The sequence below is a fragment of the Herpailurus yagouaroundi genome, unplaced genomic scaffold (assembly GCF_014898765.1).
Source record: "Herpailurus yagouaroundi ecotype Mexico unplaced genomic scaffold, PumYag 162, whole genome shotgun sequence".
Classification (NCBI taxonomy): Eukaryota; Metazoa; Chordata; class Mammalia; order Carnivora; family Felidae; genus Herpailurus; species Herpailurus yagouaroundi.
Genome location: NW_024412403.1, coordinates 6,386,966 through 6,400,548, shown reverse-complemented (window position 1 = coordinate 6,400,548; position 13,583 = coordinate 6,386,966). Strand labels below are relative to the sequence as shown.

Sequence of the window (13,583 nt, the reverse complement as noted above, 5' to 3'; positions counted from 1 at the left end):
TGACCTGAGCTGAAATCAAGAGTCTGAGGCTTAACCATCTGAGCCATCCAGACACCCCTGCTTCAAGTGTTATTAATTGGATTTTTATTGCTATTTCTGTGTTTATGCTATAAATGTTACAAAAGTGCAAAAGCAGCACACATACAATGTTTGCACTACAACTGGATCTTACTAAAAAAACGTGTACATATCTATATATCTATGTATATATATTGTAATATTCCCTATTAAAGGACATACTGTTGGCCCCTGCAACATAGATTCCTAGGTGACTTAAATCGAGCCTAGCATTGAGGGACATGATGGACCCAGGGCAGATAAACAATCACCCTGGCATCAAGGGAGAAAATAACGATCAATGCTTTCTGTTGAAAGATTATTGATCAAAAGGGGGAAATAATGAGAGAAAAACTCTCGAAAGGTCTGATATACAAGGGATGCTATTAGATTTCTTTCTCAGTCAGCATGACTGTGTATAAACTTTGTTCAAACCAAAAGCCTGATTTACCGCCCTCCACCCATGTACTGTACATCTGGGGATGAGTAGCCTGAAGGAAAACCATCTTAAGATATCAATCAAGACTCCTGCTCCCTGCATTCCTTCGTGATGAAACTCATGATTCCTTCTTATATGCTAATCTGTAACCTCTTGAGCTTGTGCAAGATGTAAAAAAGTATAACCTTGTAAAAACGGATTATTCTCCGAACAGTTTCTTCCCTGTGAAGAGCACGTTTCCCAAACAACTGTCCTAACATGGGCTCGAAGAAAACTGTACTTTTAGAGATTCTAAAAGGTTTGTTTATTTTGCAAGGCCAGTAGAACCACAGCTCCTTGATTCATTTGATTGGTTAATTCTCAAAACCCAACCTTGGCAGAGGGGTGAGCCAAACATCTTTTGCTTTACCTATCATATGTAAATGTGAATTGGGATTATTTTGCAGTAAAACCTCATCTTCACCTAAACTTAATGTTATTACGGGCTGACTGTAAGCAGTACCTTCCGATTAAAACTTATTTTTTAGGTATGCAGCTTTGTAAATTGTTTAGATTTCATTGTTTTGTTTTGAAATGTAAACTCAAGGCATTTTACATATAACTACGAAACCTTTCTTTTTAGTCACTTTCTACTACAATTACGATAGTTTTCCATTTACGGAAAGGCTTATTTTAAAATAAATTTATCTAGGAATAAAAGCGTGTCAATTTAAAGAAAGTACTCGTTACGTAAATGGTTCGCAGCGACAACAAAATTAGAGACGGGAGCAGCCGAATCACCAGAACCGGTAAAACTGCAGCCAGGACACGGTAGGTGCAGGAAAACTACAGAAGCCCGAAAGGCCAAGAAGCATGCTGCAAAGCGTTCGCCGGGACCAAGAAGAAAAGATGACTCCGCCTCCCCGCCAAGTGCGGCGCAGTGCGCAGGCGCGGCGGCGCGCCTCAGAGGTCGCTGCGTTTCATTGCGCAGGCGCCCGCGAGGGCGTGGGCGCCGGCGTGGTCCCCATGGAGTTACCTTAGCCGAGCCGGCACTCTAGGAGATTCCGGGATGAGCGCGGCGGAGGTCGACCGCTGGGCGTGGCTGCTGGTGCTCAGCTTCGTGTTTGGGTGCAATGTCCTCAGGATTCTCCTCCCGTCCTTCTCCTCCTTCGTAAGTGACTGTCTGGCCTTCCAGGGGGCCGGTGGGTCTCCGCCGCCGTCCCCGGCGAGCCCGGTGTAGACACACGGGACTCAGACCAACCGCGTGAGGGCCGGAGAAGCGTCTTGGTTGGGCTGTTCGCCTTAAGGTTTTTCTTTTTTTCTTCCTTCCTCCCTCCCTCCCTCCCTCCCTCCCTTCCTCCTTTCTTCCTTCCTTCCGTTGTTAGCGTCTAAAAGTTGCAAGGCTTTACTCCCAAATCCGGATAGCTGGATTCTCGGGGAGAAAAAAAAGAATGACCTGGTAACACCAGGCCACGTGTTCACGTGGCAGCAGCCCTCAGACTGGGAGTTCTCAGTGCCCCTCTGCCAGCCACACTTAGTTCCGTTAACCCCCGGTCCCTGGAGGCATCCAGCAGCCTCGCTGCTGGGGGTCCAGTGCCTGGAGGCCCTGGCCCTTTCGTGCATGTAGTGCCAGAGCGCTAGCTCTGCCAGGTCCCATATGGAAGGATCTCAGGGTGCAGCAGCCCCTGTTCTTGGGGTGAGAGGCAGTGTAGACAGAATCTCGGCACTGTGTGATGCTTCCTGTATTCAAGGGAGCAAAGGGCACTGGAATGCAGCTCTCTGCCGTTTTGCGTAGGCATGAGTGCATAACCTCGGGTCCAGTCGTCACGGCTGCTGTAAGATATGAATGTCATCCCGTCTCCTTTTACTAGCAGAGGAGTCTGACACAGAGGGTCAAGGGGTTGCACTGTGTCATCCGGTTCGGGACTGCGGGGGTGGAGACTGATCTTGGTTTGTGATTCTCCTAGTTTTGTCCCTCTGCCTGTTGGAGCCCGAAGAGAGGTTTGGTGGCAAATTTGATGTCAGGTGTGTGTGGGAAACAGGGAGCTGTTTCCTGGGGAAGGGCGCCCTCTTTATGTCCACAGCGGGAGTGAGGGACTGTCTGACAGAGCTCAGAGACTGGGTGCAAGCATTGGAGCATTATTGCCGGAAACGCAGTTCTGTGCTCGTTTTTATTTATTTATGGGACAGACAGAGACAGAGCATGAACGGGGGAGGGGCAGAGAGAGAGGGAGACACAGAATCGGAAACAGGCTCCAGGCTCCGAGCCATCAGCCCAGAGCCTGACGCGGGGCTCGAACTCACGGACCATAAGATCGTGACCTGGCTGAAGTCGGACGCTTAACCGACTGCGCCACCCAGGCGCCCCTCTACTTTCTTTCTTTATTCTACCAGCATTCACTGAGTGCCTGTTTTGTGTAAAACTCTGTGCCAGGACTTTACTACCTGCATTGTCCTAAGGCATACAGAATTCTCTCTAACCCCCCAACCTCCCTTCAGAATCTATCCTGATGCTACCTAGTCTTTAAGATGATGTCCCAAGTACTTAGCATTGCATAAAAGACCCTTGAAGAGCTGGCCTCTGCCCATCTCTCTCTTTTTTTTTTTAATGTTTATATTAGAGAGAGAGAGAGAGAGACACTTGGGGAGCAGGTGAGTGGCAGAGAGAGAGAGACAGACACGGAGACAGAATCTGAAGCAGGCTCCAGGCTCTTAGCTGTCAGCACAGAGCCCGATGTGGGGCTCAAATTCACGAACTGTGAGATCACGACCTCAGCCGAAGTTGGACCTCAACCGACTGAACCACCCAGGTGCCCCTTTTTCCTTTTAAATAGAAAATTGTGGTACAGTACACATAACATAAAATTTACCATTTTATCATTTTTAGGTGTGTAGTTCGGTGGCATGAAGTAATCCACATTGTTGTGCAACCATCACCACTATCCATCTAGAATTTTCCCATCCTCCTAAACTGAAACTCTGTCCATTCAACAGTAAGTCCCTGTCCTCTGTCACCTTGGCCCTGGCAACCACAGTTCTACTTTCTGTCTCTATGAATTTGGCCACTGTGGTTATCTCATGTAGGTGAAATCATGCAATATTTTCCCTTTTATGCCTGGCTTATTTCATTCAGCATAATGTCTCTAAGGCTCTCTCTGTTGCAGCATGTGCTAGGATTACCTTCTTTCCTTTTTAAGGCTGAATAATATTTCATTGTATGTATAGACCACATTTTGGTTATCCATTCATCTTTTGATGGACATTTGGGTTGTCTCCACCTTTTGGCCCTTGTGAATTATGCTGCTGGAACATTGGTGTACAAATACCTGTTAGAGTCTCTGCTTTCAGTACTTTTGGGTAAATACCCAGAAGTGGAATTTCTGGATCATGTGGTAATTCTATTTGCAATCTTCTGAGAAACTGCCAAACTGTTTTCCACAGCCGCTGCACCATTTTGCATCGTCACCATCAATGTACAAGGTTCTAATTTCTCCACAATTTCCAACACTTGCTATTTTCTGTTTTGTTTTGTTTTTATAATAGCCATCCTCAATGGATGTGAGGTGGCATCTGACTGTGGTTTTGATTTGCATTTTCCTAACGATTAGTGATGTTGAACATCATTTTATATGCTTATTGGCCATCTGTATACCTTCTTTGGAGAAATGTCGATTCAAGTCCTTTGTCCCCTTTAAATATATATGTATGTATTTTAATGTGTATTTATTTTTGAGAAAGAGCGTGAGGCAGGGAGGGGCAGAGAGAGAGGGAGACACAGAATCCTAAGCAGGCTCCGGGCTCCGAGCTGTCAGCACAGAGCCCGACATGGGGCTCAAACTCACAAGCTGTGAGATCATGACCTGAGCCCAAGTCAGACGCTTAACTGACTGAGCCACCCAGGCGCCCCTGTTCCCCTTTTTAATGCAGCTGTCCCTAAGGGAAGGGCATCCTCTGTAGGCCCACAGCAGGGAGTGAATGGTTTTTTGTTTGGTTTTTTTTTTTGTTCATTTGGTTTTTTGTTGAGTGAGGAGCTGTTTGTATATTGTGGCTTAAACTACTTATTAGGTATATGATTTGTACATATTTTCTTCCATTCTGGGGGTTGCTTGCCCATCTTTCTTGGAGTATCACCTGGATTCTTATGTACCCCATCCCATTTCATCTCTCGTGGGGGCCGTATGAAACTAACCTAAATTGCTCAAAGAGGCTGTGTTGGTTTTGTGCTCCTCTATGAATCGTTCATAATTTCCCAATAGCAGAGGGGGAAAGAGGAGTGTTTGTTTCGGGTGTGGCAGCAGCTATAAGGAAGATCTGTCATCATCTCAGGCTCCTTACCTAAGCTTCCACCAAACTCGTGCTCTGCAGCTAGCGCGCACTCACTAAAGGTTGTCGCTGCAGTCTAGTTGTGCCTGGGGCTTGCACCCGTGGATGTTCATCGTTTCGATGAAAGAGCCCTGGGTTTGCCTTTGGACTTGTGTTCACATTCTGTGCCGCTTCCCACAGGAAGTACAGCCTCTCTGACCTCAATCCAGTTAGCTTTCTTAAACCCGTTTCCCCTTGGTTGTAGCGCTATTTGCCAGGGTTGTGAGCCAGGCTCAAAGGATGATGTATAGTTATCCCATCAGAGTACAGCCCTTATTTTTGGTGTTCAGAACAGGGAAGAGTAATGAAGAGATTGTACAGCCTGGTGGTTTGTGGCGAGGGTCAGTGTAAAGCTGTAAGGCATGCTTTGGTCCTGGGTCGGGTAAAATGCTGTTCTTTCAGGACACTTAGAGGCTGCCAATTACAGGCCCTCCCGAGGAGAATCCGAAAGCTTAATTGGGAATGGGCCATATCCTCGTACTTCCCATTCTAGCCTTCCCTACAGTGTTTCGGAAGCATTTCCCACCCAGCCAGAAGCAGAGGAGGGGCACGCCGTCCCATTAGTCGGGTAGGCTGGTTGAGGCCCTATAATCTCTTAAGTATCACAAGTCCCCTGCCTAGCAAGGCCTGGCCAGGTCCTGGCAGGGGATCTCAGCTCAATACTGGGGCGGAGGAGGGGCCTGGATGAGGATACCCAGTCCCTGGTGTTGACTTGGCTGGCATTTCCTCAGAGTTCTTTCTCGTCTTCAAGCTGGTCACAGGACGTATGGATGACAGAGCCTAGTTCCTATAGTAGGCGATCCAGGACTTTGTTCAGCCAAAGGCAGAGGAAGAGGTGGACAAAGATGCCCCCTCGAGCGCCCACTCTGCGCGGGTGTAGGGAGGCGCGCTGCGCAGGCGCCTCAAGCCTGACGAGGGCATTGGGCCGAGTGAACGTCCCAGCGAGCTGCGTGCACTGCGCAAGCGCCCCGGGAACGACGGTGAGGGGCGGGGTGTAGGGAGGTGCAGTGCGCAGGCGCCCCAGGACTGACGCGTCAGAGGGCGGGGTGTAGGGAGGCGCACTGCGCAGACGCCCCAGGATTGACGCGGCCGAGGGTGGGCTCAGCGCTGGCGTGAGCAGCCCCTGCTTCACGGGTCCTCGCTTTGCTGTCCCTAGACGCGGGCACAGCGCAGGCTGTCCCCCTGGGACTTGGTTTGTGGGGCTGACTGCCATTTTTATACTTGATTTTGGAATTGCCTTCATTTTCTGCTTTAAAAAGTGGCCGCCTCCGTTTCCCTATAGGCGCCCAGGCCACTGAGACGAGGGGCAGACACTGCAGGACCTGCCACTGTAGGTGCCTTCCTGGGACCCTCCTCTCCCTTTCCAAGGAGCATGGTCACCTAGTGAGTTCCTGTTGTAGACCAGGCATGAGGATGACCCCCAAGTATTAGTTGTGGGGGCGCTGGGGGTTGGGTGCGCAGGTGCGGCCTTGTGAATGGGGTCGTCCACGTGCGGGGGACCTGTGCTGTGGGGAGGGCTCCCGACTGGACAGCGCTGACCCGCCGGGCGTGGCACGTTGGGCTGTTTTGGGTCCGCAGAAGGGGCCTTGGTCCCTTCTCAGGATGAGGAGTGTGTCGCCTGTATTAGGGACACATCTGAGCGGGCAACCCCAGCATGTCATTCCCCCTGTGCCTCCTGTGTTCCAGGAGGGATGAGCCTTTGGGACTTAAATGGCATTATGCATTGATTAATTTTCAGATGGGTCTGGTCCAGGGAGGTAGGTGCCAGCCATTGAGTGGTAGAGTCGGGTTTCAGTCTAACCCGGTGTGACCCCAAGTTCAAGCCCTAGCATTTTGTCTGTTGGGAAGGGAGTGTGGTACTTGGATAGGACCTGAGGGTGAGTCTGGTAGGACACTGAGCTCATGCAGGCTGGCGGCCAGCGTCTGGGGCACCAGGGTGACGAGAAGGATCGGTTCTATCCTCGCCTTCTCCCAAGATTCTCCTACTGCCTGTCATCTTAATAACTCATTTTCTGCTTGAGAATTCTTTGTAGACCCATCTCCAGGTCTTTGAAAAGCTGTACCCCACACAGCCTGTCTGTTTCTGTCAAGTGGGAGGTTTAATGTCCTGGAAGGTGCTTTTGAGTACATAAGGAGGACAGGGGTTTATTTTTGTTTTAAACATTAATATTCAAAACCTTTACATTCAAATCTCATTAAGTGTTACAATTCAATTCATAATTCTAGAATGTTTTAGTTGTCACTTATCGGGAGGTCTTGGATTAATGTGGGTACATATTTGCAAATTTAAACACTTTCGAATTGTTCTGTATACTTGCAGATGTCATTTATCCGTTTCCCCCCGCAAGCACTGCAGTTGTCTAATTTAACCACAAAACTCTTCACTTCTCCCCAAGCTCATTTTCCCACCCTCGCTCACCGAGTGCTGAGTAAACACCTTGGGCCTTCTCGGTTTGTAATTTTCTTGTGTGTTCTGTATACTGCTAAGTAATGTGTTTGTGCTTCTGTATCTTCTCTTGAAAATCTAGTTTAAAAAAAATTTTTTTTTAACGTTTATTCATTTTTTGAGAGACAGAAAGAGGCAGCGTGAGCAGGGGAGGGGCAGAGAGAGAGGGAGACACAGAATCCGAAGCAGGCTCCGGGCTCTGACCCGACAGCACAGAGCTCGATGCGGGGCTTGAACCCACAAACTACGAGATCATGACCTGAGCCAAAGTGGGACGCCCAACCAACTGAGCCACCCAGGCACCCCTTGAAAATCTAGTTTTAAAAGCGAGGTTTATTGATGTGTACTTTGCATTTAGTGAAATTGATGTTTTCTAGGTAGGTGGGCAATTTGATGAGTTTGTGCCCTTATTCAGTAGGATAACCACCATCACAATCAAGATAGGATCTCTTTCACTCAAAAAATCTACTTCTTGCCCATTTCTTGATGTGTTAAGTTTAAACATCCATAGACTCTTTGCTCTTAAAGATGATTCTGTGACTTTCTTAAGAAAATTTGTCCTGTTCCTATTTTCGTCTCCAGAGTGGATCAGGTTGGAGTATATCTGTCCTTTAGTTAGGGGGTTGGGTAGGGGCCAGGCGAGGGCAGAGGGGGTGAAGACAGAGCTACTCTTGGCATGAGGCCTGCAGGAAGATGTGCGGTAGCAAACACACTGCTTTGTTCAGGTGCCCTTGAGAGACCTCTCGTGTCCCCACGAGAAGGACTTCATTGCGCAGGCACCGGAGGTTGCCATCTCAGAGGCGGTCCCAGGACCTGGCACTTGCACGGGCGCGGGGGGAGACCCATGACGGGGACATGGCTTCCCGGTCTCTTTCTGAAGAGTTGCCCTGTTTTGCAGAGGGGAGCCTAAGCCGGAGGGACCGACTTATTGTGCACGTGCTATGTGCCAGTACACGTCATACGTTATCTTCTTTCTTTTTTTTTTTTTTTTCAACGTTTATTTATTTTTGGGACAGAGAGAGACAGAGCATGAACGGGGGAGGGGCAGAGAGAGAGGGAGACACAGAATCGGAAACAGGCTCCAGGCTCTGAGCCATCAGCCCAGAGCCCGACGCGGGGCTCGAACTCCCGGACCGCGAGATCATGACCTGGCTGAAGTCGGACGCTTAACCGACTGCGCCACCCAGGCGCCCCCTTTCTTTTTTTTTTTAAAGCTTATTTATTTATTTTGAGACAGACAATGCCAGCAGGGGAGGGGCAGAGACCAGGAGAGAGAGAGAATCCCAACAAGGCTCTGCGTTGTCAGAGCAGAGCCTGACGAGGGGCTCCAACTTACCAACTATGAGATCGTGACCCGAGCCAAAATCAAGAGTTGGATGCTTAACAGACTGAGCCATCCGGGTGCTCCTCTTTAGTCTTTAAGAAAAAAAAATATATATTTTTTTAATGTTTTATTTATTCTTGAGAGAGAGAGAGCGAGTGAGTGAGCACGAGCAGGGGAGGAGCAGAGCGAGAGAGGCACACAGAATCCAAAGCAGGATCCAGGCTCCCGAGCTGTCAGCACAGAGCCTGACGCGGGGCTCACAAGCTGTGAGATCATGACCTGAGCCGAAGTTGGAGGCTCAGCCGACTGAGCCACCCAGGTGCCCCTCATCTTTTTTTTTAATCAAACTTTTAAAAATTTTGAAACAAACATGCAGGAAAGTTAGGCATACAGTGCAAGGAACCAATATTGTTTCCTGAAACATTTGAAATTAAGCTGTCAACCTGCGCCCCTGCATTCCTGGATGCACCAGTGTATAAACAGGTGGCTTGTCCACAACACAACCATCAGGGACCTTCCTGATCTCTCGTTCTTGTTTTCACTCCTCCCAAGTGAGGTCCTTTGCAGCAAAAGGACCCTGGTCAGTACCATGCGTTGCACATACTTGTCATGCCTCTTCAGTCTGGAAGGATTTTCCGTCTTTCCTGGACTTGCAGGGCTGACATTTCTGAATAGGGCAAGGGCAGTGAGTTCGCACAATGGCCTTCTTGGAACATCCTTGTCTGATGTCGCAGAAGGGATGCTGTGTTCTCATTGCAGGTCTTCTGGCGCTGTGGACTTTGAGTTAGGGGTGTTCACTCTCCGCTTGGGGTGGGTGCTCCAGGGTTTCTCAGTCCTTCCCCGCCCCAGACCTGCGCTGTGGGTGGGTCTCACTCCACCCTTGCTGTCAGGGGATCTGTACTTGTCCTGGCCGCTGCCCAGTGCCACCTGGTGGCCACTGCTCCCTGGTCCTGGGGTGGGAGCGAGTGTCCCTGCAGTTGTGTGCGTGCGTGCGCAGGTATCTGGGGACGGTGCATGTGAGCGATGGGGGCCTGGCTGTCGGACGTGCCCCTTCACAAACCTTTACATCTATATATCTCCATCTGCGGAAAATCGCAAGTTCACACCCATATGCCTCCAATTCTAATTCAACACTGCAGGATTCATTGTATCCTTTTCCAGATCCATATTTCTAATCCCCTTTTCTGACCGTGAGAAAACTGGCTCCCATGATTTTCATTATGTCTGCTGTATTTGATTAAGGCTTTGTAACTCCCATCCTCACTGCTGCCTGCTCCCCCACACCCCCATGCCTGTTCCCCCATGCCTACTCCCCCTCAGCCCCTGTGCCTGCCCCCCCATCCCCCAGGCCTGCTCCCCCTACCCTCCCCCGTGCCTGTGCTCCCCCTCACCCCTGTGCCTGCTCCCCCATGCCTGCTCCTCCCCCATCCCCCATGCCTGCCCCCCATGCCTGCTCCCCCCACCCCGTGCCTGCCCCCCGCAATGTCTGCTCCCCCCATCCCCCATGCCGGCCAGCCCCTCTTGGGCTCTGTCTCCGTGTTTGGCTGGGTGCTCCCAGCCTGTATCCTGTGTGACGCCTGCGCTCACTCTAATGCCAGGCCGCCCTTTCTTGGAGACCCCTGTAGCACTGTGCTTGGTTCTGACCCCCTTGCCACGGTGCCCCTCTGTGGGAGTGCCCTCCTCCTGCTGGGCCACGCCCTCCTCACTGGCCCCCTACGCCCACCTTCCTCTGCCTACCTAAGAGGATGTGTGCTCCTTGTCACCCGAGTGGCAACTGGAATTGGTTTTCATTTTGTAATCACAGTTTTGTGGTTAGAGTGAAAGATACGTCCATTTGTACCAGAGCGATCCATGAGCATATCTGCAAAAGGAAATGTATAATGTGAATAATGGTCCACATCAGAGGGAGTTTTTGTCTTTGTGGTGGTTGTGGGGGCAGGAGGACCAGGCAGCCGAGGCTGGCTATGTAGGTAAGGGGCAGCCCGCCCCGCTGGAAGAGACCTCAGTGGAGTGGGGGAGGAGGTGGGGGAGAAGGTGTACCCCCGTGGAAAGGCGCTGATCCCCTCTGTCCGCCCCGCCAGATGTCCAGGGTGCTGCAGAAGGACGCCGAGCAGGAGTCGCAGATGAGAGCGGAGATCCAGGGTATGAAGCAAGAACTCTCCACCGTCAACATGATGGACGAATTCGCCAGATATGCCAGGCTGGAGAGAAAGATCAACAAGATGACGGATAAGCTTAAAACTCACGGTACTGGTTTCAGTTGTAGTGTGGAAAGCTTTACGAGAGCTGATTAATAGAGAAGTTTTTATATAAAGATTCGTAGAATATATGTTTTGATTCTTCGATGTTCTAAATGTTGAAAGGAACTTTTAGGTTGTCTGGAAGAAACCCAGTGATCATTATTACTTTCTCCTTACTTGCCTGTGAACCTTTGCTTCCTAAACACAGAAACAACTAACATCTTCTGAGTTTTTCTTCGTTTTCTGTAGGTAGACATTTTCAAATTCAATACATTTTGAGACAAGCCTGAAAAAATGTCATACTGGATTCCCAAGGGCTTTTGTGAATACTCTCAAAAATGCCCAGCAGTGTCCTTACCCCAGTATAGACTTCAGGGTCGGGGTTTGGTCTTGTTCACTGCTACTTTTGCCACCACCCCTAGCAGTCTTCTGTGATGAAGACGTTTTTCACCCATGTGCTGGGTGAGAGAGCTGTCTCCATGGCTCATAAGACATATGGAAGGGCCCACCCAGGCCCAGGACTAGCCAGGTTTCCACTTCTGGGTTAGTGTGCTGTGTAGACAGGGAGGCCTGGGGAGCAAATCTAGTCCTCCTGGTGAGTGATAAGTGCACTATGAAAGGAATCTCTGATGTAGATGCATAGTTTTAAGCATTTTCACAATTAAAGCTTCAAATCTTATAATCTGTGTGTGATTCTATTTCTTTTTTTTTTAATTTTTTTTTAACTTTTTTTTTTAACGTTTATTTATTTTTGAGACAGAGAGAGACAGAGCATGAAGGGGGGAGGGTCAGAGAGAGGGAGACACAGAATCTGAAACAGGCTCCAGGCTCTGAGCTGTCAGCACAGAGCCCGATGCGGGGCTTGAACTCACTGACCGTGTGAGATCATGACCTGAGCCGAAGTTGGCCGCTTAACCGACTGAGCCACCCAGGCGCCCCTGTGTGTGATTCTGTTTCAATGACTGGCATAACGTGTGGCTTTTAAGAAATTCTGTTTTATATTTTCTTTTTTTTTCAATGTTTATTTTTGAGAGAGAGAGAGAGTGCGCACATACACAAGTCGGGGAGGGGCAGAGAGAGAGAGGGAGACCCAGGATCTGAAGTAGTCTCCAGGCTCTGAGCTGTCAGCACTGAGCCTGACTTGGGGCTCGAACTCATGAGCCACCAGATCACGACCTGAGCCGAAGTCCAGAATCGGATGTCTAACTGACTTGAGCCACCCAGGCACCCATCTGCTTTATAATTTCTAAATACACTGAATTAGAAAACATTTTATAAAATGAAAATGACATTTCTGTGTACTTTGAGTATTTTCTTTACTTTTCAGGACTGATAATAATGATTTCATCCTTGTTTTCCTTTCAGTGAAAGCTCGGACAGCCCAATTGGCCAAGATAAAATGGGTTATAAGTGTTGCCTTCTATGTATTGCAAGTAAGTGCCCTATTGTGTCACCTGGGGCCCTTAAAATTGGTACCAGACTGTCCTCCAGAACTCTGCAGCCCCCAGAGTCCAGGTGTGAGAATTCAGGCTTTTCCACTCTCGGCCGCTGTGCTGCATCATCCTGCCAGCATGGAACCGAGCACTGTGGATTTATAAGTTAGACTAGAAGAAAGCCTTTCTTTCTCTCTTTGAGTTGAAGTACGACATACAGTGTTAGTTTCAGGTGTACAGCATAATGAATCAACCGTTTTCTGTGTTACTTGGTGCTCGCCATCTGCTTTTTTTAAAATTTATTTAGGTCCTAGTTTTTGTGTTTATTCATCTTGTTTTTTTAGATTCCACATGTGAGCGAAATGATACGGTATTTGTCTTTCTCTGTCTGACTTATTTCACACAGCACTGTATTCTCTAGGTTCGTCCATGTTGTTGCAAATGGCAAGATCTCATCTTTTTATTTTTCTTTTTTTTAAGTTTATTTATTTATTTTGAGAGAGACAGAGACGGCACGAGTGGGGGAGGGGCAGAGAGAGAGGGAGACACAGAATCCCTAGCGGGCTCTGTGCCGCCAGCGCAGAGTCTGACACGGGGCTTGAACTCACAATACCATGAAATCATGACCTGAGACGAAACCAAGAGTCGGACGCTTAACCGAGTGAGACACCCAGGTGCCCCAAGATCTCATCCTTTTTAATGGCTGAGTAGTATTCCAGTGTGTGTGTGTGTGTGTGTGTGTGTGTGTGTGTGTGTGTGTGTGACCACCTCCTCTTTATCCACTCATCTGTCACTGGACGTTTTGCTCCCGTATCTTGGCTAATGTAAATAATGCTGCAGTAAACATAAGGATGGCTGTATAGTTTTTCAAATTAGTGTTTTCGTTTCCTTTGGGCAAATACCCAGAAGTGGAATTCTATGTTTAATGGAATTCTACGGTAATTGTGTGTTTCATGTTTTGAGGAACCTCCATGCTGTTTCGCAGCGGCTGCACCGGCTGTGTTCCCACCAGCGGTGCGCGAGGGCTCCAAGAAAGCCTTTCTCGGTTGGAATTGTGAGACGTTGAGGTTTTCAGCACATGAATGCTGAAGTGGCTTCCCTGGAGCTCTTTCCTACTGCCTTTATTCCAGTGCAGTTTGGGGAGCGTGTGGGGAAGAGAGAGAAGCTTATTTAGATAGTGGTTTTTTTTTGTTTTTTAATTTTTTTTTTAATGTTTTATTTATTTTTGAGACAGAGACAGAGCGTGAGCAGGGGAGGGGCAGAGAGAGAGGGAGACACAGAATCCGAAGCAGGCTCCAGGCTC

The 13,583-nt window shown here is 48.9% G+C and overlaps 1 protein-coding gene across 5 annotated transcripts in view; it reads left to right on the top strand.

Moving 5' to 3' along the window:
* Positions 1-1,445: 1,445 nt before the first annotated feature.
* The window catches only part of GET1 (guided entry of tail-anchored proteins factor 1), a 16,807-nt gene continuing 4,669 nt past the window's right edge, over positions 1,446-13,583 (top strand). For 2 of the 5 annotated variants that reach the window (XM_040483900.1, XM_040483901.1), the window contains exons 1-3: positions 1,446-1,646; positions 10,689-10,854; positions 12,213-12,280. In XM_040483900.1, coding sequence (XP_040339834.1) covers positions 1,545-1,646; positions 10,689-10,854; positions 12,213-12,280 — 336 coding nt within the window. In that variant the 5' untranslated portion in view covers positions 1,446-1,544. Of the gene's footprint in view, positions 1,647-6,051; positions 6,221-10,688; positions 10,855-12,212; positions 12,281-13,583 lie in introns of those variants that run through there. The other 3 variants (XM_040483899.1, XM_040483902.1, XM_040483903.1) reach the window with 3 other exon arrangements.